At 41.5% G+C, this 27,812-nt stretch overlaps 1 protein-coding gene across 3 annotated transcripts in view; it reads right to left on the reverse strand.

The window, feature by feature from the left end:
• ADAMTSL3 (ADAMTS like 3) overlaps positions 1-27,812 on the reverse strand; it is a 344,500-nt gene that overhangs the window by 232,076 nt on the left and 84,612 nt on the right. For 2 of the 3 annotated variants that reach the window (XM_036072905.2, XM_078078809.1), the window contains exon 4: positions 7,166-7,293. In XM_036072905.2, coding sequence (XP_035928798.2) covers positions 7,166-7,293 — 128 coding nt within the window. Of the gene's footprint in view, positions 1-7,165; positions 7,294-23,615; positions 23,646-27,812 lie in introns of those variants that run through there. The other variant, XM_036072904.2, reaches the window with a different exon arrangement.

Here is a 27,812-nt window from a genome sequence, read left to right on the forward strand (position 1 = left end):
AAGAAACACATCGACAACAATACAATAATAGTGGGGGACTTTAACACCCCCCCTTACTGAAATGGACAGATCGTCTAAGCAAAAGATCAACAAGGAAATAAAGACTTTAAATGACACACTGGACCAAATGGACTTCACAGACATATTCAGAACATTCCATCCCAAAGCAACAGAATACACATTCTTCTCTAGTGCCCATGGAACATTCTCCAGAATCGATCACATCCTAGGTCACAAATCAGGTCTCAACCGGTACCAAAAGACTGGGATCATTCCCTGCCTATTTTCAGACCACAATGCTTTGAAACTAGAACTCAATCACAAGAGGAAAGTCGGAAAGAACTCAAATACATGGAGGCTAAAGAGCATCCTACTAAGGAATGAATGGGTCAACCAGGAAATTAAAGAAGAATTTTAAAAATTCATGGAAACCAATGAAAATGAAAACACAACTGTTCAAAATCTTTGGGATGCAGCAAAGGCAGTCCTAAGAGGAAAGTATATAGCAATACAAGCCTTTCTCAAGAAACAAGAAAGATCTCAAGTACACAACCTAACCCTACACCTAAAGGAGCTGGAGAAAGAACAGCAAAGAAAGCCTAAACCCAGCAGGAGAAGAGAAATAATAAAGATCAGAGCAGAAATCAGTGAAATAGAAACCAAAAGAACAGTAGAACAGATCAATGAAACTAGGAGCTGGTTCTTTGAAAGAATTAACAAGATTGATAAACCCCTGGCCAGACTTATCAAAAAGAAAAGGAAATGACCCAAATCAACAAAATCATGAATGAAAGAGGAGAGATCACACCCAACACCAAGAAATACAAACAATTATAAGAACATATTATGAGCAACTCTATGCCAGCAAATTAGATAACCTGGAAGAAATGGATGCATTCCTAGAGATGTATCAACTACCAAAACTGAAGCAGGAAGAAATAGAAAACCTGAACAGACCTATAACCACTAAGGAAATTGAAGCAGTCATCAAAAATCTCCCAAAAAACAAAAGCCCAGGGCCAGATGGCTTCCCAGGGGAATTCTACCAAACATTTAAAGAAGAATTAATACCTATTCTTCTGAAACTGTTCCAAAAAATAGAAATGGAAGGAAAACTTCCAAACTCGTTTTCTGAGGCCACCATTACCTTGATCCCAAAATCAGACAAAGACTCCATCAAAAAGGAGAATTACAGACCAATATCCTTGATGAACATGAATGCAAAAATTCTCACCAAAATACTAGCCAATAGGATCCAACAGTACATTAAAAGGATTATTCACCACGACCAAGTGGGATTTATCCCTGGGCTGCAAGGTTGGTTCAACATCCACAAATCAATCAACATGATACACTACATTAACAAAAGAAAGAACAAAAATCATATGATCCTCTCAATAGATGCAGAAAAAGCATTTGACAAAGTACAGCATGCTTTCTTGATCAAAACTCTTCAGAGTGTAGGGATAGAGGGTACATACCTCAATATCATAAAAGCCATCTACGAAAAACCTACAGCGAATATCATTCTCAATGGGGAAAAACTCAGAGCTTTCCCCCTAAGGTCAGGAACGTGGCAGGGATGTCCACTATCACCACTGCTATTCAACATAGTATTAGAAGTCCTAGCCACAGCAATCAGACAACAAAAAGAAATAAAAGGCATCCAAATCAGCAAAGAAGAAGTCAAACTCTCACTCTTTGCAGATGATATGATACATTGTGTGGAAAACCCAAAAGACTCCACCCCAAAACTGCTAGAACTCATACAGGAATTCAGTAAAGTGGCAGGATATAAAATCATTGCACAGAAATCAGTGGCATTCCTATACACCAACAACAAGACAGAAGAATGAGAAATTAAGGAGTCGATCCCATTTACAATTGCACCCAAAACCATAAGATACCTAGGAATAAATCTAACCAAAGAGGCAAAGGATCTGTACTCAGAAAACTAGAAAATACTCATGAAAGAAATTGAGGAAGACACAAAGAAATGGAAAAACGTTCCATGCTCCTGGATTGGAAGAACAAATATTGTGAAGATGTCAATGCTACCTAGAGCAATCTACACATTCAATGCAATCCCCATCAAAATACCATCCACTTTTTTCAAAGAAATGGAACAAATAATCCTAAAATTTGTATGGAACCAGAAAAGACCCCGAATAGCCAGAGGAATGTTGAAAAAGAAAAGCAAAGCTGGTGGCATCACAATTCCGGACTTCCAGCTCTATTACAAAGCTGTCATCATCAAGACAGTATGGTACTGCCACAAAAACAGACACATAGATCAATGGAACAGAATAGAGAGCCCAGAAATGGACCCTCAACTCTATGGTCAACTAATCTTTGACAAAGCAGGAAAGAATGTCCAATGGAAAAAAGACAGTCTCTTCAACAAATGGTGTCGGGAAAATTGGACAGCCACATGCAGAAGAATGAAACTGGACCATTTCCTTACACCACATACAAAAATAGACTCCAAATGGTTGAAAGACCTCAATGTGAGACAGGAGTCCATCAAAATCCTAAAGGAGAACACAGGCAGCAACCTCTTCGACCTCAGCCGCAGCAACTTCTTCCTAGAAACATCACCAAAGGCAAGGGAAGCAAGGGCAAAAATGAACTCTTGGGACTTCATCAAGATAAAAAGCTTTTGCACAGCAAAAGAAACAGTCAACAAAACCAAAAGACAACTGACAGAATGGGAGAAGATATTTGCAAATGACATATCAGATAAAGGGCTAGTATCCAAAATCTATAAAGAACTTCTTAAACTCAACACCCAAAGAACAAAGAATCCAATCAAGAAATGGGCAGAAGACATGAACAGACATTTTCCCAAAGAAGACATCCAAATGGCCAACAGACACATAAAAAAGTGCTCAATATCGCTCGGCATCAGGGAAATCCAAATCAAAACCTCAATGAGATACCACCTCACACCAGTCAGAATGGCTAAAATTAACAAGTCAGGAAACGACAGATGTTGGCAAGGATGCAGAGAAAGGCGGACCCTCCTACACTGTTGGTGGGAATGCAAGCTGGTGCAGCCACTCTGGAAAACAGTATGGAGGTTCCTCAAAAAGTTGAAAATAGAGCTACCATACGATCCAGCAATTGCACTACTGGGTATTTACCCCAAAGATACAAATGTAGGGATCCGAAGGGGTACGTGCACCCCGATGTTTATAGCAGCAATGTCCACAATAGCCAAACTGTGGAAAGAGCCAAGATGTCCATCGACAGATGAATGGATAAAGAAGAAGTGGTATATATATACAATGGAATATTATGCAGCCATCAAAAGGAATGAGATCTTGCCATTTGCAATGACGTGGATGGAACTGGAGGGTGTTATGCTGAGCGAAGTAAGTCAATCAGAGAAAGACATGTATCATATGACCTCACTGGTATGAGGATATTTTTAATCTGAGGAAATTCTTAAGCTCAGGATACAAACTGAGGGTTGCTGGAGTGGAGGGTGGAGTGGGAGGGATGGGGTGGCTGGGTAATAGACACTGGGGAGGGTATGTGCTATGGTGAGCGCTATGAATTGTGCAAGACTGTTGAATCACAGATCTGTACCTCTGAAACAAATAATGCAATATATGTTAAGAAAAAAAAAAGAAGAAGAAGAAGATATCAGGAGGGGAAGAATGAAGGGGGGGAAATCAGAGGGGGAGACAAACCATGAGAGATGATGGACTCTGAAAAACAAACTGAGGGTTCTAGAGGGGAGGGAGGTGGGAGGATGGGTTAGCCTGGTGATGGGTATTAAAGAGGGCACGTTCTGCATGGAAAAAAAAAAAATGGGCAGGAGACATGAAGAGACATTTCTCCAAAGAAGACCTACAGATGGTCAACAGACACATTAAAGATGCCCAATATCACTCATCAACATCAGGGAAATACAAACCAAAACCACAATGAGATATCACATCACACCTGTCAGAATGGCTAAAATTAAAAACACAAAAAACAACAAGTGTTGGTAAGGATGTGGGAAAAAAGGAACCCTCGTGCACTGTTGGCAGGAATGCAAACTGGTACAGCCACTGTGGAAAACAGCATGAAGATTTTTTTTTTAATTGAAAATAGAACTACCAAAAGATCCAGTAATTCCATAGTGGGTATTTACCCAAAGAAAATGAAAACACTAATTTAAAAAGATATATGCACCCCTATGTTTATTGCAGAATTATTTACAATAGCCAAATTATGGAAGCAGCCCAAGTGCCCACAATAGATGAATAGATAAAGAAGACGTGTTCACAATAGAGTATTACCCAGCCATAAAAAAAGAATGAAATCTTGCCATTTGCAACAACATGGATGGATCTAGAGAGTATAATGCAAAGTGAAATGAGTTAGAGAAAAACAAATACCATTTAAGAGACAAAACAAACAAAGAAAACAAGAAACAAACCAAAAAAACAGACTCTTAAGTATAGAGAACAAACTGATGGTCACCAGAAATGAGGTGGGTGGGGGCATGGGAGAAACAGGTGAAGGGGATTAAGAGTACACTTATAATGATGAGCATGGAGTAGTGTACAGAACTGCTGGGTCACTATACTATACACCTGAAACTAATCTAACCTGTATGTTAACTATACTGGAAGATGATAGACACATGATAGATGATAATAGATAGATAGATAGATAGATAGATAGATAGATAGATAGATAGATGATAGATGGTTTTATTTTTAAAAGGGTCTGGTACTGAAGACACCTCAGTAGAGAATTATATAGAGGAAGGATTTCTGAAGATTTCTTTGAGAAATGTGTGCTATGATCCTACTTCTCACTCTGCCCCACCAAGAAAGAAAAGGGATGAGGGCTTCAATCTGCTAACTCCAAATCAAGGGGATGAAATTTTAGGGACAAGACTTAAAGAGTTCAACCCGTGTCTCCTGCAGTTGGTTGGTGGTTAATTCATACCTGAGAAATTTAAGGGCAGAGAGTTTGGTCACAGCGCCTGTGTATGAAGAGTAGGTATTGCTGCAATGAATCCCAGCACTTCAAGAGTTTGTTTAGCAAAGTTCACAAGAGGGTTTCTGGTGAGCCAGGGGTGGGCCACATGCAAGACACGCAGCATAGAGCTGTCTTAGGAACCTGCCGAGATGACCACTGAGGGGTGAGTAGACATCAACAGGGGGACACCTGGAGTATGCCTAGTGGTCCAAGAGTTGAGGGAAGAACAGTTACTACCAAGACAGGATTGTGAACAGCACATTTCAAGGTCACTGCTGGCAAGACATGCCAAGGAACTGGGAGAAAAGAGGAAATAGTGCTTCAGAGAAATCCATCAAAGTGTTCACAACAGAAGGAGACAGCTTTAAACATCTGCCAAACCACAGAGCACCGAGACATGCTCACTTATGTCAAGACAGACCTCCTCCTCCTGTTGCTCTCCTCATGCCCAAATTGCCCTTCCTGAATAGGTGCAGAAAAGACAGAAGCATCTTAGCAACCTCCCTTCCTTATCCAAAGTGTTTAATGATCAGCTGACCCCAGTTAGGAAAGAGAAGATGCACATTCATACACACACTAAAATAGATCACTTAGCAAAATTATATTCCAGACAAAATCAGTTATTTTTTAATTAACAAAATAACCAATAAATATGTAAGCATTTTGGTTGCATGACAAAATGATGAAAGTGGTCATTCATGGTCTTCGATATATTCATCCAATTCTTTTTAACAAATACAAGTACATACTATTAAAAAAAAGACAAACACAAATAAACCCCACTCCTTTTCCAACTGAACCCCACCACTGATTGCAAATTATTCAGACCCCTCAGATTTGGAGGCCACAGAGTGGTGCTTAAGTCCTACCTTCCGGACACCAGATTCTATGCTGGAAACTTCTCCCCCAAGTGACTGAACAGCAGTGGGAAAAATCTTATTCCACACATGAGAAGTCCCTCCCTGACCCTTGCCCACAGGCACACGGCCCTCCTACTGTAGGCTTCATTGGGATCAATACATGCCAGTACAGCATAATATCCTGTCATCCTTCCACACAGCATGATGCACTTAGAGTAACAGGGTCTTCGTTTCCTCCCCAAGGTAACAATATAGGAGAAGCAGGTATACCAGTTTGTCTACGCAAGACTAATCCCTGGATTCAGTTGTGCAACCATTCACTTAGAGCCCAGTGCCCTGAGTTGAAACTCAGCCTGGGGTAATGTCACCAACAGCGCCTCCAACAGCCTCCCCCTGCTGTCCTGCAGTGAACTAAGAGTCCTCCTTCTCAAGGCCACATCACAATCTCCCAACTGTCCCACCATGCACTGTCTCAATGAAACTGGAGGATGTATGTGGTCACTCTTTAATATCCCATAAAACAGTGACATCCATGAATCCCAACATGAGCCAGACAAAATATGTTCTCCCTGCATTTCTGATCTATACCTTGACACTATTCAGGGAAAATCAACTTACACTTTTGCTTTACAATATCCCAAATCTGAAGACAGCTGCCATGATCCTGGAGCCTTCCTTTGGTCCAGAACCAGGACATCAGGTTTCATCAACCTGGGGCTCTGTCTTACCTGACAGCAAAGGTAAATTCTTGGCTGGGATTTAAACTGCCCTATGAAGGATTACCTCAAATTGTCCCAAAAGCAATGACACGTGTGAGCTTCTTACAAACTCATGGGTTTTTTAAGAAGCAGATCTTACATTTTAACACATTATTTAATATAAGCGTGCCTAAGGTATGAAAACAGAACTTGCATTACCTTCTTAATCAATGGGTTGCTCAGAGAAAGTGAACAAGAAATGAACTAAAATTGAAATAACTCAAGGGTAGAACCCAGAAGACTTGAGCCATTATCCCTAGTCTTGACAATTTGAGGCAAGTGACTTAACATGCCAGGCTTCCCTCCTGCAAAGCTTAAAGTGTCTAGTGCCCCAGGCTCCTTTGAGCTGGGAGTCTCATGTGGATGGACTATGACCGCACTCATGAAAATGGGGCCATTACTATTTAAATATGGTAACTTGAGGATGACTAATATTTATATATAGCAGATGTCATATCACCATCCTAGTACCTTTCCGAAGCCAAGAAGCCAAGCTGTCTCCCCAGCCCCACCCTTCAAAGGCACTGACATCCACGGAGAAGAGCAGGTAAAACCACCACTTACCTCCCAGTCAAGCACCTCCGCAGAGAGTATGATGCCCCTCCCCCACAAGTCCTCGAGCAGTCACTCCAGCTGCCCCAAGCATCCCAGTTGCTGTCTTTGTCTTCATCTGAACGAGTGTTTCTTGAGGTCTAGAATGTGAAAAAACACAATGAATTATAGACAAATATGCCAGAACTATCCCCAAGCTTCTCCAGTTTTTCCAGAGTCTTATTCTAAGCTGTTCACAGAGGAGAAGGTTGCCTAGAGATGTTTTGCTTTGGAATGGCTACATTAAGCACACACACACACACACACACACACACACACACACACACACAGTTTTATATGGAAACTAGTGTCACATAAGTACCCTTCCACGTTATGAAGGTTTTGTCCGGGCAGCTTCTAAGGTCAGTTTTAAATTTGAAATTTTATCATTCCAAAATTTAAATAGGCTAAGTTATGTTTTATAACCTACACAGCAGGGTCCCAGCATGTACCTAAGACTTCTCGCCACTGAAATCCTGGTTTGCCCTTCTGTCAGACAGATGGGCGCTAGCTCCAAGGAAATTATTTTGCAGGAGGATTTGTGGAATCTCCTGAAAAGGGCTCCATCCCAAGAAGACAAAGTAACTAAAGCCTTGAGGATCCAAGAAAATAGAGAAGGGTCCACTAATTAAACCAACTAATTAACTGGGTTTAATTAGTGTTCTGGAATGGCTACCGTTGACTTATGTTGGGATACTCTAGAGAAAAGAGGAGGACAGGTATATGTTAAAAATGTATAGACAGATGTAGATGTAGATATGAGAAGAAATGATGTGTATTACTTCCATAAAATTACAAAACTTCACTAAAGGGCCTAGAGTAGAAGAAACATACATAGTCCTAAATGGGTAGTCTTGAAACTATAAAATGTTAATTCTCTCCAAATTAACTTATAAATTTATAACAACTCCAATCAAAATCCCCAAGGGAATTTTTTTTGAACCCAACAAAATGATTCCAAAGTTCATCTGGTGGAGTAAAAGTCTATAAGAGCCAAGAAAAAAACTGTAAAAGAAGGGAAATTGGAGCAAAATTGCCTCAATTAAGGGTAGAGAGCTGGCATAGCGATAAACAGTGAAAATCTACTAAATTAAAAAAAAAAAAAAGAGTCCAGAAATAGACTCAAGTATAAGGAGGTGGGATGGAACCACAAGTCAGTGTGACGAATGTTTTTAAAAATAAAACAAAAACCAGGGCACCTGGGTGGCTCAGTTGGTTAAGCATCTGACTCCTGGTTTTGGCTCAGGTCATGATCTCTGAGTCATGAGATCAAGCCTCACGTCAGGGTCCATGCTCAATGTGGAGTCTGCTTGAGATTCTCTCTCTGCCTCTCCCCCCACCAAAATAAATAAATTTTTTAAAAAAATAAATGACTTTTTCACAAAATACACCAAAATGATTTCCAGATATATTAGAATTTTTATTAAAAGCACTGAGACCATAAAATAGTAGAAAAATTATAGATTAACAGTCTATAGACTTGACAGAGGCAAGACTGTCCTAGATAGGTCAACAAAGGTAGAAGCTACAAAGGAAAAGACTGGAAGATTTCCATTAAATTTCCATTTTATTTACATTAAAATAAAAACACACACAACATTTGCTATCTCTTCACCCTTTGGATAAAGGTGCAGGGATGTGAGTGTACACACAAAATGCATACCACAAGGACAAGCATATGGGCTGGGAGGAGCAACCTGCCTCTGAGAATGGAGGATGTAGGCTAGGAGCAAATGTTGTCCATGACAGAAGGGATGCCAGCTGAATGCCGTAGAGCTCCTCCACCCTCATAAAAGATCTGAAGCCAATATGACAAAACGTTACATCTGATGAAGCCAAGGGGCGCTATAACAGATGTTAGTTTTATCCGAACTTGCATTTTTTTTAAAATATCTTTTCCAAAAATAATTTTTTTGAAGGAGGGGGTAAAAGACAATCCTTAGAGCACAGGGGAAGTCTGCATCACTTTTCATACAGGTAACCATGTACGTGCATTTAGAAAGGAGGGAGTTAATTTAAAATGTTCACCGTGGCAACTTCCAGGTTCAAGGACTCTGAGTGATTTTATCTTCTTTTGTTTTTGTTTCTCTGCATTTGGCAAAAAGAAAAAAATTTTAAAGCAAACACTTTAATTCTTGAATTAAATATTTGTAAGCAAGCAAACAAAGACCACATCCACACACAGAAAAGTTCAAGTCAGAGAGAATTTAACAGGGAAGCTGTAAGTCAGAGAACAGGAACGTTTATGAAGGAAACCCTAATACTAATAAAACCACAGAGAACGGCTGAACTAGATATTACACGGGCTTCCTTAAGCCCTTAGGCCATGTTACCTCATCCAACCAAAAAAAAATTTTTTTTAAATTAAGAGGGGGATCTGTAGAAAGGACTTTCAAAAGTGAAATGGAATAATGAACCAAGGAGGGATTTTCCAATCAATTCCACCCAAGACTCACCGGTCAGTGGGTTTCATGGCTTCTTGCCAAGCTACCTATTTATAGCACAGTGCACGGTCCTGCTTGAGGTAATACTTTAGGAACAGTCAAGCAAAAGGAAGGGATAAATATCTGGCAACTGATCAAATCTGTCATCAGGAATAAGGGCTAATTAAACCCATACTATTTACTGTTCTAATTAGATCACTGTTCAGTTCAATTTTCTACATGAAATGTCACCAAATGGAACTGTGTCCTGTCTATAACATAATATAAAATAAAGTTTTAATTCATAAAAAAACACACAAATAGCACTTTAATACATTCATCTGGACTTCTGGGTTGGTAAGTCCAAATCATTTAGGTAAATGTTTAAAATATACACAGCTGAAATTGATTTTTCATTTTGTCACCCGATCTACCCGTAGGTTGAATGTGAGAAGTTGAAAAACATCATCATATATATTTTTAAATGAAAGTTGAGAGTTCTTTGCAATATTGCTTTAATTTGTTTTTATTCCCACTATCCCATCTGTTCGGTTTATAGTTAGAGTCGGGTTTCTTTCCATAACTTCTCCACCTTTACTTACAAAAAAAAAAAAAGAATCTTGATTCTAAAATAACTAAAATAGGCATGTTATAAATGCAGGCATTTGGTTTCTCTGGTTGGGTCAGTGAGATATTCCCCCCCCTAAGAAAACAGAGAAAATTGCATCTCAAGAGGGGTCCTTGAGTTTTTCTCCTGCCCTTGGCCGTGAAGATGGGATTTTGCTTTGAAACCCCGCTGCCACCTTCTGCCAGCTGGTCTTCCCTGCCCCCTTCTCACGGATGCTTCTTTACCCAAAGACCAGCAGTAATATCCCTGACGTGCACCGGTTCTTGCCTCTCCCCCCTGATGCCAGTAGCATGGAGCAAGCACAGACGGTCAGAGAAAAGCCCCGTGGTGGCGAAGAAAGCACCACCAGGGCGATTCTGCGCATGGATGTTTGTATGTTCTTCCTGACGGTGACACAGTAGCGCCTTCCTGGACCACACCCCTCCCAGGGCAGGGGACCGCCAGTCTCCATGAGCCGCTGCTCAAGAACCCTGCACTAGCTTTCCCTTCAACCGTCCCAGCTCGTCCATGAATATTTACTCTGAACACACTTAAGTTTGCATGTGTTTAATCTTAAAATGTAGTGTCCAGAATACAACACTGTATCTGAGAATAACACATACCACGCATTGCCCCCCACTCCAGGGTTCTTCTGATAAAATCTGAGTTTCCTCTTTCCTTCCCTCCTTCCTTCCCTCCCTTCCTTCCTTCTCTCCCTTCCTTCCTCCCTTCCTTCCTTCCTTCTCTCCCTTCCTTCCTCCCTTCTTTCCTTCTCTCCCTTCTTCCTTTCTTCCCTTCCTCACTCCTCCCTCCCTCCCTCCTCCCCTCCCTCCTCACCTCCCCTCCCTCTCCTCCCCTCCCTCCTCCCTCTTTTTTCCTTCCTTCCTCCCTTCTTTCTTTCCTTCTCTCCCTCCTTCCTTCTCTCCCTCCTTCCTTCCCTTCCTCCCTCCTTCCTTTCCTCCCTCCTCCCCTTCCACCCTCCTCCCCTTCCTCCCTCTTCCCCTCCTTCCTCCCTTTCCCTCCTCCCCTCCCTCCTCCCTCCCTTTTTTCCTCCCTTCCTTCCTCCCTCCCTCCTTTCCTTCCTTCCTCCCTTCCTTCCTTCCCCCCACCTCCCTTCTTTCCTTCCTTCCTCCCTTCCTCCCTCCCTCCCTTTCTCCCTCCCTCTCTCCCTCCCCTCCCTCCTTCCTTCCTTCTCCGGCACACCATTTCTTGGATCCCATCACGGAGGCCATATCACATAATCGTTGAAAGCTATATGACCCTGGATACATTTCTTAACCTTTCTCGAACTCATCTATAAAATGGAGATGATAACCTTCACCGCAGCAGGATTTAAATAGAATAACACATATATAACAAATCACACATCATCTCAATAAATGTAATGAGTGAACGTCTCAGTAAGTTCAAAATAACATCTTTCCCAAAGCAGCGACAGTAAAGCCAGCTCTCTCCCGTTTTTACTTATGCAAGACTTAACATGAATCACTACTGAATTTCCTCTTGTTGGTTTTGGCCCAGAGTGCTGGCCTGTTGAGATCCGTTTGAATCCCGATCCTGTCACCCATCTATGAGCCACTTCGCTCGGCTTTGCAGCTTCCCTGTTCCCTGATAAACGTGCTGGACATAGTTCCCTAATCTTACAGAATTCCATTAATGCATATTTCTGCTTTTATTTTTAAGTAGTAAGCAGACCATCATGCCAAATAAGCAGCCAACTAATCAGACTTGGAATCTGTGGACACAGTTTAGTGTTACAATAAAAATATGGAATAATGCCTATCACCATCATCAAATGTTAGGGGGCAGAAGAAGCTGAGGGGAGGGAAGGAACCAGCCATTCAGGGGCCCAGATCAAGCAGGTGGGTCTATGTTCTTGAGCTGTGGGGTGGCAGGGAGCCTCCCGAGACAAGGGGTATTTGGCAGCCCCACTTTGGCCAGCCCCAGCCCTGAAATCCAGGGACAATAAAAGCTGGCTGATGGGTATCAGCTCGATGTCTGGCCCAAAGGTGACTCTGAAGAGCCAACTTCTAGGCTTGTTAGCTGCGTACCACTGAACCCAGTTCCCTCTTCACGAGCATCTCCATAAGCTGTCTTAACAAATTATTTAAATTCCATGTTATTAGTACTTTATACGTTGTTATCTGAACCCTATCTATAGGTCTTCTCCCCCAAGTCTGAGTCAACCAACATCATGTCACGCCGCGACCCTGCCTCCGTGGGGAGGAAAATCTAAAGGAGCCGCTCGTGCACAAAGCACCCGCTACTGAGGCACAGACCGAGCCCTGCTTGCCCGTCCTTCTCCTACAGCCCTTCTCAACTACAAGTCCTTCCTCAGTCCTAACTCAACAAACCCTCGAGCTGTGTCCTACCAGCCCCATTTGACAGGTGAGGAACCGGCGCGTCAGGTGTGGGGGGAGCCTCTTTCTGTCTGACCCTGACAAGCCTGCATGTTCTTCGCGGATGCCCCACTGCACCTGTGACCAGGAATCCAGCAAAGCCAGCAGCCGACCTATGGTCACTGGCAGCGGGCAATTTGCGTCTTGGATGGAACGCACCTGCGGCTGATTCGCCTGACCACAACATTCTCCCGGCATCTCAACGGGGACTTCTCCTTTTCCCTCTCTTTACGTTGCAAGCAGAGCTACGCTTCTGTTTTTCAGAAGCATTTGGCTGTATCTAGCTTATTACACAAGGGATACCCATTCTTTGACTGATGCTCACGACCCAGACACATTTGTGAATTTCCCTACACAGGAACAAAGACCAAGGGCTTCTGAAGTTCACGAATTGGTGCCCCAGGGAGGACTGGCCTGGATGGGCTGCAGGACAGCCAGCAGCAGGTGCCAGGCGCTGAAGGGACGTGGTGACAAAGAATCAGCCGTCGGGCCTTGACAGCGACAGACACAGGGCCCCGGAGCAAGAAGACGCTGACACAGAAGCACTTGCCACCTGGTTAGGAGAGCCTCGTTAGGGATGCACCCTTTCCAAGGACACATCAGATCTGTTGGAGGTGCAGGTGGGCCCTCACGCATCCCTATCAACCCCCCTCCTGCGATGTGATCGCAGGTGGGGTCTCACTCTTGGTTCATCTCTCTTTTGCAACCGTGATGGAATCAGATGCTTTTCTAGTCTCTTCCCTTTGCTCATCTACAGTTCCCACTTTTATACAATGAACACGTACAGTGTATGCAATAAAACACCCAATAAAAGTTCTTTTTTTTTTTTAAGGAGGAAAAAACACTAAAAGAAAACCTAGGGGAACACATTTAGAGAAGCAAAATGCACTTTATGCTGTTTGGTTAAAACTATCAGCCTTAAAGATCTCTTAGGAAATCATATTTTCCTAAGTTAAGTTCTAGCTGGGGAATATTTTTGGATGAAAAATTCAAAAGAGATATTGTTTACTCATTATATAATAGGACTGGAAAAAGCCAAGAATATTGTAGGAATAAGTGTGTTCACAATCTCATAAAGACTCGAGGACTCCTTGCCTTTCTTGGATCCTCATGCATAAATCAAATCATAAAATATTTTCCTGACAAGTTCTTAAATCTGTGACTTATAATGAATAGTACAGTTCTACCAGTCTTGCAAAAATGTTAGTAATTAAACACAGATTTCACATATAAGGTCACTTACTGGAAATGCTATATTAACAGCTCCATATTAAAAACAACCCAAAATAAAATAAGTTCCACTGGGATATTACTTCCCAGACATCAAATAAATGTTCATTCCAGTGTTACCACAAAGGTTATTTAAGGAGATCACAAACGACCCAGACTTTGTTGACAGTAAATACATTATTTCAGGTTAATATGACCTCACAGCCTTTAACAACAAAAAATTTAAAAATATATGCATTGGGTAAATGACATAAAAATGTCACTCAACCTGTCACACAAACTCAACAATTCAATTCAACCAAAATACATTAAATGCAGACATATCTACAGATGTGCACAAGGCACTATTGAGAGATGCTCCAGACCCCTGGATCTTACCTCTCCCTTTTCAGTTCATTGCTCCTCTACTGGAAAGTGTATACAGTAGTCCCCCTTATCCATGGGGGATACATCCCAAGACCCCCAGTGGAAGCCTCAAACCACAAATAGTACTGAACCATATATATATATATATAATGTTTTTTCCTGTACATACATATCTATGATAAAGTTTAATTTATACACTAGGCACAATAAGAGATAAACAATGGGGCACCTGGGTGGCTCAGTTGGTTAAGCATCCAACTTTTGATTTGGGCTCAGGTCATGATCTCAGGGTCATGAGATCGAGCCCCATGGCAGGTTCCACGCTCAGCAAGGAGTCTGCTTGAGATTCTCTCTCTCTCCCTCTCCCTCTGCCCCTTCCCCCGCTCATGTGCTCTCTCTCTCTCTCTAAAATAAATAAAATCTTTAAAAAAAAGAGAGAGAGATGAACAATAATTCATAATAAAATAGAATGATTATAACAATATATGGAACAGAAATTATGTGAATGCGGTTCCCCTCAAAATATCGTGTTGTTCTCACCCCCCCTTCCTCTTGTGAGGATGTGTGATGGCACAATGCCTATGTGAGGAGATGAAGTGAGTGAAGGATGTGGTCATGTGACGGAGTATTAGCTTGCTAGTGACCTCCTGACGTTGGTTAGGAGGAGGCTCGTCTCCCTCAGGACTGTGGTTGACCTCCAGTAACTGAAACCATGATAAGGAGGATGCCTGGCTATCCACAACTCATGACCCGGATGGTCAATGGCCTCCAGGATTTGGTTGACCCTCTCCAACAATGTGGTCCTGGTTATTTTACCACCTTCTTAAAACCCTTTACAGATCCCTCAGGATACACGTTCTATACCTCTTGTGTATAGAACAATGTGGTCCTGGTTATTTTACCACCTTCTTAAAACCCTTTACAGATCCCTCAGGATACACGTTCTATACCTCTTGGCTCTCTGTGACCTGTTCTGCCTCATCCTCCAGCTCCCTTTCTCCAGCTCAGGCTCACACCACATTCCACATCCAAGCACATCATGGCTCAGACTGTTCCCCAAACACAAACACATCTGCCAAGTCCTGCTTCCCATGGCACACTCCAGAGTGGCACGAAGACCCTCCTCCTGTGGCAGCTCTCTCTGCAGGAGACCAGCAAGTGGAGAGCCAGGCAGGACCGGCTTCCCTGAGCCTGGGGTAGGTATAGTCCAGGAGAGCTTCTGAGGAAGCCTCTTCCTCCCTGGATTCTTCCTGCTGGCCCCAATACCTGGGAGGCCGCCCCCAGTTCTGTGATTCCTCACCTCATCTAGTGCCCTTCCTGAGTTAGCCAGGCATGGACTGACCTGATGATGTGCTTTCTACCTCCTCATCCACACCCTTTATGCAAACTCCTAATTTGGGGGTTGGCTGGACCTCTTGTTCTAGTAAAAGAAAAATCTCCCACAATTGTTATGAAGATGTCCCAAATCATGGCAACTAAGGTTTTCTCCAAGTCCAGATGAAGGAACACCAACAAAACATTTCCAGACTTCTGAGAGTGAGGCCGACCTTCTGTATACAGCAATCCAGTCCACTGTGTTAGGGAGGAGACCCAGGGCCCAGTGGGACACAGAGGGCAGCTTCAGATGGGGACCATTTCAGGAGCATTCTAAAAACACACGATTTACTAAGGAGTGGACAGGGCAAAGGGAAAGCACAGGGCTGACGCGGCCCCCGCCCCGAGCTGGTACCAGGCAGGCTCTGTGAGTGCAGTGATTCACACCGTCTGCCTGGGTTTCGCGTACGAGATGGGGCAAGGGCAGCTTTGTGTAAAGGCTGCCTGACAGGCACTAAGGCCGTGGCTAAGAATTACAGCTCACATCAACCCTACAGTGAGAGCCGCGGAAGCAAATACACTGCCCTCCTCCCTGTCTCCAATGCCCTGCAGTGCTCAGCGGAGCCAGGGGACACGGGAGAGTACTGAGGCAGTCCGCACAGGCCCGACTCCTGGGTGGGTGCAGCACGGGTGGTGGGCAGTGGAGAGAAGATCTGAAGGGCCAAGGGGAGCTTTCCAGCACTGTAACTTACTGACTCACTGGAATGTCTTTAAGCAGGGGAGAGACTTCGGCAAATTGTTATTTTGGAAAAATTACTCTGGCCAGGATGCGGGGAAGGATTGCAGGAGGACAGCCCACAGGGCATGCAGGAGACAAGAACCCAGAGCTGGAGGCCACCAGGGTCTGCAAGAGGAGGGCACAGACATGGAGGTTTGCGTTGTTTGTTCATCTGTTTACCTTTGTATTGAGATATAACTGATATAGAACATATTAGTTTCAGGTGTGTAACATAATGATTCGATATTTGTCTATACTATAAAATGATCAGCACAATGAGCCTAGTTAACATCCGTCACCATATATCGTTACAAAACATTTTATTTTCTTGTGATGAGAACTTTTCAGATTGACTATCTTAGACATGAGGTCTTCAGGAACTAGAATCAACAGGACCTGTCAGCTGCCCAGATCGCAGGGAGAAAGGAGGTGCTGGGGTGACTCTGGGGCTTCCGTACTAAGTGGCTTGTGGCACATGTGAATCTCACTCAGGCCTCAACCACCTGAAAACCCCGCCCTCGAGGTGAGACTCCTAATGCCCTGTGTCCCGGACATAAGCAGCACCCGGATACCCACTAAGATAAAGGGAGCGAACCTGTGGTCCTGGGAGGAGCCTGGCCTGCAAATCTGATTTATTTAACTATAATTGCATATCTTACCCCCAAAAAGTACTCATTGGCTAATGTTTAAAAATACGGAGATTTTACATAACAATCTATATTTCTGACTTCTCAGGAAAAGAAAAGAGGAAAACAATATAGGACCCACATCCCATCATGGCAATAATTCAAATGAAGCATGGCCACACGATTTTTTTTCAAGTATAATTAACATACAGTCTGATACTAGTTTTAGGGACAGAATTTAGTGATTCAACACTTCCATACAACACCCAGTTCTCATCACAACAAGTGCACTCCTTAGTCCCCATCACCTGTTTCCCCCATCTACTCACCTACCTCCCCCTCTAGTAACCAGCAGTTGGTTCCCTATATTCAAAGAGTCTATTTCTTGGTTCATCTCTCTTTCTCTCTTTTTTCCCCTTTGCTCATTTGTTTTGTTTCTTAAATTCCACATATGAGTGAGATCATATGGTATTTGTCTTTCTCTGAGTGACTTATTTTGCTTAGCATAATACTCTCTACCTCCACTCATGTCATTGCAAATGGCAAGATTTCATTCTTTTTTATAGCTAAGTAATATTCCACATCTTCTTGATTCATTCATCTATATTTATTGCAGCATTATTTACAACAGCCAAGACATAGCCACACGATTTTTAAGGGGCATGTGCCCTCCCTCCAATTTGCACAGATCTCATCCAGCCACTATGAGGATTCACACTATTTCCCTGGCCCCTGGGGGCTAAACTGAGAGCTTGTTGGTAATGAATGACTGTCGGTTTGAAGGTAATCAATAGGCAAGTGTATCTCTAACTGATGTCAGATTCTTTACAATCTTGCTACAGAACAATATCATGCTCTAGAAAGTAAGAAACATAGACACTAATAACTTTAAAATAAAAAACAAAGGGCACTTTGCCATCTTCACTGGACAGTGAGTTCAGCAATGTGCACACAGAAACAGAATCTAAGAAGTTATTCCATGATGCTTGTTCTCTAAACTCTATTCTCTTTGCACCATGGGCTTTCTCTCTGGGGTATTTCAAATATAAAATATTAGTGTATTTTAAAAACTCAAATGAAAGTTTCCAGAGTGTAGACAAATCGTACTTTGGGACGTATGTATGCTGGCACTAACACATGGGACACCATGGTCCACAGGAAGCCTAGGAATCACTGAGGTTCACCTCTCTGTAACAACCCCTACACAATCCTATGTTATGGATTAGAACATCTAGGTAATGTTTCTCTCCATCAGTGCAATTTTCATAGCTACTAAACAAATTAGAAAAGAACCATAACCAGTTCCTCTCCAACTATAGCAAGATACATAAATAAAAATGCCCAAATACTATGAGGGCTTTGTTTTGCTTTAACTTTTGGTTAAAAAGAAATTCCTAAATATAAAGGTACTTCACATGAAGAAAGATTCAATAGGATATTATCTACAATACTTGGGTAAGTCATTGTGAAGCATGTCCAACATAACATCAGGTAAGACTGACTAGCAAGGAAAACTAAATGCTGCCAATTATAAAAGTCTGTTGGACAGTTATGGAGCGCTAGGTAATATGGATCAACACCCCACTGAGGACAACTAGAAAAGAAAAAATATCCTCTATGAATGAAATAAAGACATTTTCAAAAAAAAGACATTTTCAGACAGATAAAAATAGAGAATTCATCAACAGCAGACCAGTCTTAAAGGAAATAGTAAAAGGTGGGATTTTTAAAAGATTTTTTATTTATTCGTTTGGAAGAGAGAGAGAGAGAGAGAGCACAAGGAGTGGGAGGGGCAGAGGGATATGGAGAAGTAGGTTCCCCGCTAAAAAGGATACCTGATGTGAGGCTCAATCCCAGGACCCCAGGATCATGACCTGAGCCAAAGACAGACGCTTAAAAGATTGAGCCACCCAGGTGCCCCATAAAAGGTGTTTTTAGGGTTAAAGGAAGCTTGGAGATGCATGAAGAAATGAAGAGTCAAAATAGGAATGGCAAATGTGGGTAAATCTAAATAAAGAGCAACTACATAAACAGCAATTATAATGGCTTGTGGGGTTTAAAATACGTATATGTAATTAAGCTACGTGACAACAATGGTGTATGAGTCAGAAGAGTGGTGGATAACATTCAATATCCTGAGATCCTTGCACCATCTAGGAAGAAGATGAAAGGACAAATTTATAACTGACTTCCATAAGTCAAGGATACATGTTTTGATCTCTAGTGTTACCACTAAAAGAAGAGAAAAGAGTTATAATTTCCAAATTAATAGATGAGAAAACATACATTAAGGACACATATTCAGTCAATCCAAAAGAAAGCAAAATGGAGAGAAAAAAGAACATAGATAAGAAGAGTACAATTTAAAAGCACATAGTAAAATGAAAGATTTAAGTGCAAATATATCAATAATTGCAATAAATCCAAATAGAATAAATGTGCCAATTAAAAGATCATCAGGGTGAAATTTGAAAATTCAATTATATTCTGTTTAAAAGAGACATTCTTTTTTTTTTTAAGAGGGGGGTGCAGAGGGAGAGGGAGAGAGAGAATCTTAAGCAGGCTCCCTCCCTGCAATCCCAGATTTCAAGATACACTACAAAGCTATAGTAATCAGAACAGCATGGTCCTAGCACAAAAGCACAAACATAGATCAATGTAACAGAATAGAGAGCCCAGAAATGAACCCACAATTATACAGTCAATTACTCTTTGAGAAAGAAAAAAGAATATCTAATGCGAAAAAGACAGTTTCTTCAACAAATGGTGTTGGGAAAACTGGACAGCCTCATGCAAAAGAATGAAACTGGACCACTTTATTACAGCATACACAAAAATAAACTAAAAATGGATTAAAGACCGGGATGCCTGGGTGGCTCAGTCGGTTAAGTGTCTGCCTTTGGCTCAGGTCATGATCCCAGGGTCCTGGGATTGAGTCCCACACTGGGCTCCTTGCTCAGTGGGGAGCCTGCTTCCCCCTCTGCCTGCCGCTCCCCCTGCTCATTCTTTCTCCCCCCTCTCTCTCTGTCAAACAAATGAATAAAATCTTTTAAAAAATGGATTAAAGACCTAAATGTGAGACCTAAAACCATAAAATTCCTAGTAGAAAATATAGGAAATTTGTAGTTTTAAACATACATATTTGAAAAGAAGAAAGTTGAAAAAATCAATGATCTCAAATTATTTCAAGACATTAGAAAAATGGCAGCAAATGAAACCCCACAGAAAGTAGAAGGAAAATAATAAAGATGTGAACAGCAATTATGAATTAGAAAACAAAAATAGAAAAAAATAGGATCAACAAATCTAAACACTGGTTTACTATAAAGACAAACAAAACTGATAAAGTTCCTTGGCAAGACTATGGAAGAAAAAAGAGAAAGAAAAGTCACAACAATCAATCCCAAGAATGAAATGTGGAGCATCATTACAGAGTCTGAAGGCACTAAAAAAAAAGAGGATGGAGGATAATATATGCACACTAATATATTTCAAACTTTAGATGCAGGCCCAGCTCCCTTGCCTTGAGGCAAGACCAATTCTGCAGGGTGATGTATGCTCCAGAGCTCCCGGCAGAACAAGGCAGAGGCTGGGACTCTACCTGAAATCCCACCTTTGCTGTGCTCCTTCCTTTTCCCTTCCCTGTCTTGCTTTTCTCACTCCCTTATTAGGCTCCACTAGAAATACTTCCCAAATAAATCACCTGGACATGAATCCTCATCTCAGCTCTGCCTCTCAGAACCCAACCCAAGAAGCTTCTTAAACTAGATACATGTAAAATACTGATTAAAAAAATTCTGTGACCCAAATATGGCAAACCATTAATATTAGTTAATTCTGGGTGGTGGGTACACATGAGTCTGTTATGTTAGTCTCTACATTTTTTTTCTTTAGATTTTTTTTTTCCTAATTGATGGAAAGGGGGGAACACTCCTTAGAGGATGTAGATAGGGAGAAATTCTGAGGCATTCACGCAGTAAAAGCAAGTTGCCTGAAAGGGGAAAAGTCTGCCTTCTCCACAGCAACACTTCATGACAGAAGACCAGGGAAGCAATACCTACAGAACTAAAAAAAAAAAAAAAAAAAGTACCATCCAAGAAGATATTACACTCAGCCAAGACATATTCAAGAATAAAGGCACTTCATCAAAATTTAAAACTTTTATGCATCAAAGGACACTATTAACAGAGTAAAAAGGTAATACACAGAAAGGGAGGAAATATTTATAAATTATATATCATATAAGGGATTGATATCCAGAATATATTAAGAACAGCTCAACAACCAAAAAAAGAAACACCCAATTAAAAATTGGGCAAAAGGAAATAAGTCAATCAGAGAAAGACAATATCATATGATCTCGGGGCGCCTGGGTGGCTCAGTCGTTAAGTGTCTGCCTTCGGCTCGGGTCATGATCTCAGGGTCCTGGGATCGAGCCCCGCATCAGGCTCCCTGCTCGGCAGGAAGCCTGCTTCTCCCTCTCCCACTCCCCCTGCTTGTGTTCCCTCTCTCACTGTGTCTCTCTCTGTCAAATAAATAAATAAAATCTTAAAAAAAAATCATATGATCTCACTCATATGGGGAATTTAAGAAACAAAACAAAGGATCATAGGGGAAGGGAGGGAAAAGTAAAACAAGACAGAATCAGAGAGGGAGAAACCATAAGAGACTCTTAACCATACGAAACAAACTGAGGGTTGCTGGAGGGGAGGGGGTGGGGGCTGGGGTAACTGGGTGATGGGCATTAAGGAGGGCACGTGATGTAATGAGCACTGGGTATTATATAAGACTGATGAATCACCGAACTCCACCTCTGAAACCAATAATACACTATATGTTAATTAACTGAATTTAAATAAAATAAAAATTTTTTAAAATAAATAAATAAAAATTGGGCAAAGGACATGAATCAACATTTCTCCAAAGAAGATATACAGATGGCCAATAAACACAAGAAAAGATGCTCAACATCACTCATCATTAGGAAAAAAAGGAGAACCACAATGAGACACCACCTCATACCCATAGGATGACTGTTATTTTTTTACAAAACCAGAAAAAGAAACAAACAAAAAAAAAACAAGTTTGGAAGAGGATGTGAAAAAATGGGAACACTTGTACTTTGCTGGTGAGAAATCAGATAGAATTACCATGGGATCCAGCAATCCTATTTCTGGGTCTATATCCAGGAGAACTGAAAGCAGGGACTCAAACAGATATTTGTACTCCCGTGTCCATAGCAGCATTATTCAAAACAGCCAAAAGACAGAAACAACCCAGATGTCCATGGACGCATGAATGGATAAACAAAACTTGATATATCCGTACAATGGAATATTATTTGGCCTTAAAAAGAAATGAAATTCCGGCACATGCTACAACATGGATGAAGCCTGAAGACCATTATACTTAGCGAAATAAGCCAGACCAAAAAAATAAGTAAATAAAAGACAAATACTGTATGATTCCACTTATGAAGTATGTAGAATAGACAATTCATAGAGACAGAAAGTGGAATGGTGGTTGCCAGGGTCTGGGGCGGGGGAGGAAAGAATGGGGAAATGTTTTTTTAATGGGGACAGGCTTCTAGTTTTGTAAGATGAAAAAGTTCTGGGATGGGGATGGTTCCATAATGATGTGAATATACTTAAAGCCACTGCACTATACACTTAAAAATGTTTAAGATGGTGAATTTTAGGTCATGTATATTTTACAATAAAATAGAAAGAATAAAGGCAACACTAACATTTTCAAATATTTTTTTAAAAAAAAAGCTCAGAAAATGGAGCCTTTCCTTTAAAAGTCGATGAAGAAATCTAGCCAAGAGATGATTCAAAATTTTAAAAAACAGGATAGTAGAAGTCATATAAAAGGAATGGTGGTGAGTCTTTAATCCACATAAATAAACAACAGGAACGTTAAGGTTGTAGGACAGAACATATACTATATTAAACTAATAAAACTATAATAAAAACTGGGAGGTGAATGGAGGAAAGTCATAGGAAAGTTAAGTAATATGGTCTGAAATTTAATCATGAAGTTTTTAAACACAGTAACTCCAAAGTCCTCATGTTGCTCATAATCTCATTCTTAGGAATGTCTCTGAGGACATGATTTATCTTTCTGTGAAGCATTCAGCCCAGGTTTTGCAAGTCCTTCACTTCATTTCCTTATCATCTGTTAAATTCATAGAAATTAAATATTTCTAATTTAAAATGGCATACATCATGGGATAGCGTTTCTATAGAACTACATCGATTTATTTGTCCTATGCAAAATCCTATTTGTATATGTGTTTGAAAATGTCCAGAAAAGCTATTTACCAAATGCAAACACTAGCTATTTCTAGAAAGTGGGATAGGGGTGATTTGTAGTTTTCTTTTTTTTTTTTAAGATTTTATTTATTTATCTGAGAGAGAATGGGAGACAGAAAGCATGAGAGGGGGAGGATCAGAGGGAGAAGCAGACTCCCCACCGAGCAGGGAGCCCGATGTGGGACTCGATCCCGGGACTCCAGGATCATGACCTGAGCCGAAGGCAGTCGCTTAACCAACTGAGCCACCCAGGCGCCCTGATTTGTAGTTTTCTTTGTAGATTTCCATACTGCTGGATTTTTTTTTTTAATACAAGCATAAATTTTTTTTAAATGTCAATTATTCTGATACATGAATAAATCCAACCTGCATCCAAAGAAGTTGTCCCGTTGTGGCTTCAAAACCCAAGGCAATTCAGGGTCTCGATGGCGAGTCCTTGCCAAGCAGCCGGTACCAGGGGCTGGCATTCCTGTAAGCGGTATTTATGAAAACTGCCTCAGGGCATCTCAAGGCTGCAGGAACAAAGGCCTGCAGTCAAATGTTACAGATTATTAACTTCCAGGTCCACACATTGCAACAAATGTTCTAGAACGTTACTTCTCACCCCATCAGGTTTGTCCCCCAGGGAACACCTGAATATTTTTGGTTATTGCAACTAAGGCAAGGAGGGTGTGAGGGGTGCGGGCCAGGGAGGCTGCTAAACATCCTTCCGTGCCCAGGACAGCCCCCCACCACACAGAATGATCTGACCCAAAATGTTAACAGTGGTGAGATAGAGAAATGCATTCTAGAAGAATGCATGTCCACACAACCAAGATTCTTTATGCTCATAATGACTTACACTGCTTAAAGGGAAAAGAATTCTTTTATAAACAATATAACAACAAAGCATCATTAAAATCCTCAACCTTCAGATACTCTTACAATGCAAACAGCTTTACTTGCACTCACCACAATGGAGCAAAGTACCCTGCATTTGCATGATGCTTCTTACAATTTTTTTATTTTATTTTTTAAGGATTTTATTTATTTGACAGACAGAGAGAGCATGAGAGAGTACAAGCAGAGGGAGGGGGAGAGGGAGAGGGAGAAGCAGGCTCCCGCCGAGCAGGGAGCCGGACATGGGGCTCGATCCCAGGACCCTGGGATCATGGCCTGAGCCAAAGGCAGACACTTAACCAACTGAGCCACCCAGGCGCCCCTCTCCTTACTATTTTAAAGTAGGTCCGTGTAGGCTACTTTAACCGCAAAATAGTCTTCAGAAGCTCTTAATTTCAACATACCTCAAACCATATTCAAAGCATTCATATTTGACAATCCACAGTGGACTTTTCTTTCCAAGGAAAAAATAAGCATAGATTTTCAAGTTTAATGATACCAAGTTTTAAAAAATTCTTTTTTGACTTTTCTCAGTGATTTACTTCCATCCATGGTTAGCCATTTCACATAGAAAAACAAAGGTTTTGTGCCAACAACTCATCAAGAATATTACCCAGACCACATTTTAGGGGCATAGGCTTTAAACAAACTCCCACAAGAAATACTATTTGACAGCTACAAAAGTCAGTCATGAAAGAAGCCAGCATGTTGTTTTTATCTCACTCCTTCTGGGACTGGTGGCGGTCTGCATGCTCTGGGCCACCCATGGGTGGCATGTCACCCCAGGTAAAGAGAGAAACCGGGACATTCTGCACATCCATGGATGGAAGACCTGATAGCAAACTCACAATTCCTTGACTAAAAATGGCAGGAGCGTCTCCCTGGTTAAATGACAATGGCCTTGTGTAGGTCACTGCTAAATGGCTGACGTTCAGATCCACTGAGTTTTCCAGAGTTAGCCAGGGTTTTTGCAGGTTCAGCAATGTAAAGATTCACCAAGCCTGATTTAGTCACAGCCCTCAAGAAGATTACTCTAGTTACAAGAGAAAGGAAAACACATGATTTCAAGGGGGCGCTAAGTGCTCAAAGAGAAAGACAACAACCCTCAGTGTGGGAAGTGAGGAGCGTTTCCTGAGAAGGTGTTACTTGAGCTGAATCTTGGTGGATGAGCAGGAGTTTATGAAACCCTACCAGTGAGCCAACCTGTGGAAGGAGCCAAGATATCCTTCAACAGATGAATGGATAAAGAAGAAGTAGTTCATATATACGGTGGAATATTACTCAGCCATCAGAAAGGATGAATAACTAGCATTTACATCGAGATGGACAGAACTGGAGGGTATTATGCTAAGTGAAATAAGTCAATCAGAGAAAGATAATTCTCATATGGTTTCACTCATATGTGGAATATAAGAAATAGCACAGAGGATCATAGGGGAAGGGAGGGAAAACTGAATGGGAAAAAATCAGAGAGGGAGACAAACCATGAGAGACTCTTGACTCCAGGAAACAAACTGAGGGCTGTGGAAAGGGAGCTGGGTGGGGGGATGGGGCAACTGGGCGACGGGCATTAAGGAGGGCACGTGATGTGATGAGCACTGGGTGTTATAGGCAACTGATGAATCTTCGAACACTACACCAAAAACTAATGATGTACTGTACGCTGGCTAATTGAATCTAAATAAAATAATAAAAAAAGAAACCCTACCAGTGAACATCTAGGCAAAGAGTCTCCATAATTCATGGGGAAAGGAGGAGATATTTGTATAAATTCTAGTGTGTTGCAGATAAAGTAATCAAAGGAATATGGTCACTTGTAGAGATCTGTATCATGTAAGTTAGATTTTTATCTACCTCATAATATGACTATAACCTTAACACCAGCCACATTGCAAGCACTTTGCTGTGCACACGGGTGGTTAGTGGCTACTGCATTAGTGCAAATACAGAAAATTTCCATAATTACAGAAAGTTCTATTAGACATCAATGGTATAAATGACTGTTGGAAATATGGTCACAAAGTCAAAAGCAAAGCCAAAAATTTTCTTTAAAAATCTTTAGAAAAAATCCAGTGGGAATTTTTAACAATAGAACTTAAACTTTCAAAATCTCCAGAGACAAGGAATTCAAGCAAAATATGGTCTGTAGAGAAAAGTACCAAAAAATAAAGAAATATACCAAAAATTGAGCCATACCCAAAAAATATAAACATGATAAAGGAATAAAGCAAAAAATAACAGAAAGGAGAGTAAGCATAAACAAAACAGAACATTTTTCATTTCTTTATATTCTGTGTCATGGATTCAGTTTTCACAACATTAATTCTTTTTTTTTTTTTTTTAAGATTTTATTTATTTATTTGACAGAGAGAGAGACAGCGAGAGAGGGAACACAAGCAGGGGGAGCGGGAGAGGGAGAAGCAGGCTTCCCGCCGAGCAGGGAGCATGATGCGGGGCTCGATCCCAGGACCCTGAGATCATGACCTGAGCCGAAGGCAGACGCTTAATGACTGAGCCTCCCAGGCGCCCCTCACAACATTAATTCTGTCCATCACACTATCAAAATCCTGCTATTACATCATTTGTTTACATACTTGCCCTAACTTCTAAGCCTTTTTCATCTCATCTTGTTATATTCATATACTCAATGTTTTCTTCAATTTCATCATAGCCAAAGCAAATGTAATTTAAACCATATTTGTTTTCCTGCAATAAATTACCTTCTAAATATTCCTTTTTACCTCTTGTAGGATATAGCTGAATGTTAGGATACAGCATCTTTTCACATTTCTCACGTTATTGTTGTTGGTTTTCATTCATTGTACAAGGAGAGATCTGTTCTAAGCTGGTGTTTGCTCCAAAATGTTGTAGGACAGGCTCTTGTTGGGTAGATAGATTCTCGCTTCCCATCTGGACGCTAGGGGCACAATCCTTCCACCTAGGGTTGGCTGATGCTTGTGGAGCAGGTATTGAATCAAGACTGAGATTAGTGCCAAAGAGACAATCTCACCTCTGCAATTTCTCCTCTGCATTTATTAAGGTTGCTGCTTCTGAGAATGAGGTTTCCATGTGGAGTTTTCTATTCATACCAGTGAGTTTCCTGGCACGGCTGCTCACCTTCTTAGAAAGGACCCGAAATGTCGGGGAAAATCCACACGGGAGAAGCAGCACAAACGCCCAGAGCTTTATGCTTGGTGTGGCCCTGCTTATGCTTCATTTTACCTGGACGGAGCTTCCAAATATTGTTAACCCCCAGCGGCCCAGCCAACAAGGCTCCAAACAGAACCACAGCTGTCCCCCTGCCGTTCAAGACTCGACTTCAAGTCCACTATAAATTTGGCTCTGCTTCTAAACTACTGGATGACCTCCAACACTTGGTTAAGTCAGCATATTGGGCTTTTTCCTTTTCCCATGATAATATAAAATGCCAAAATCTTAATGACCTTGAAATAAATATCCATCACCGACTCAAAGCTGCAACCCCACCTCACCTGGTCACCTGAGTCCACTGAGCTTTCGTTCTCCAGAGCTCACCTCCATGTCATCTCCTCAGAGGAACCTCCCTGACTTCAGCCTATAATTAGTCTCCACCCTAACCTGCAGTTTTGCTTTCCACGGTTTCAGTGACCCCGCTCAACCGCGGTCCGGACGCAGGTGATCATCAGAAGGTCAGTAGTAGCCTAA

This window comes from Halichoerus grypus, chromosome 8 (assembly GCF_964656455.1).
Source record: "Halichoerus grypus chromosome 8, mHalGry1.hap1.1, whole genome shotgun sequence".
Taxonomy (NCBI): domain Eukaryota; kingdom Metazoa; phylum Chordata; class Mammalia; order Carnivora; family Phocidae; genus Halichoerus; species Halichoerus grypus.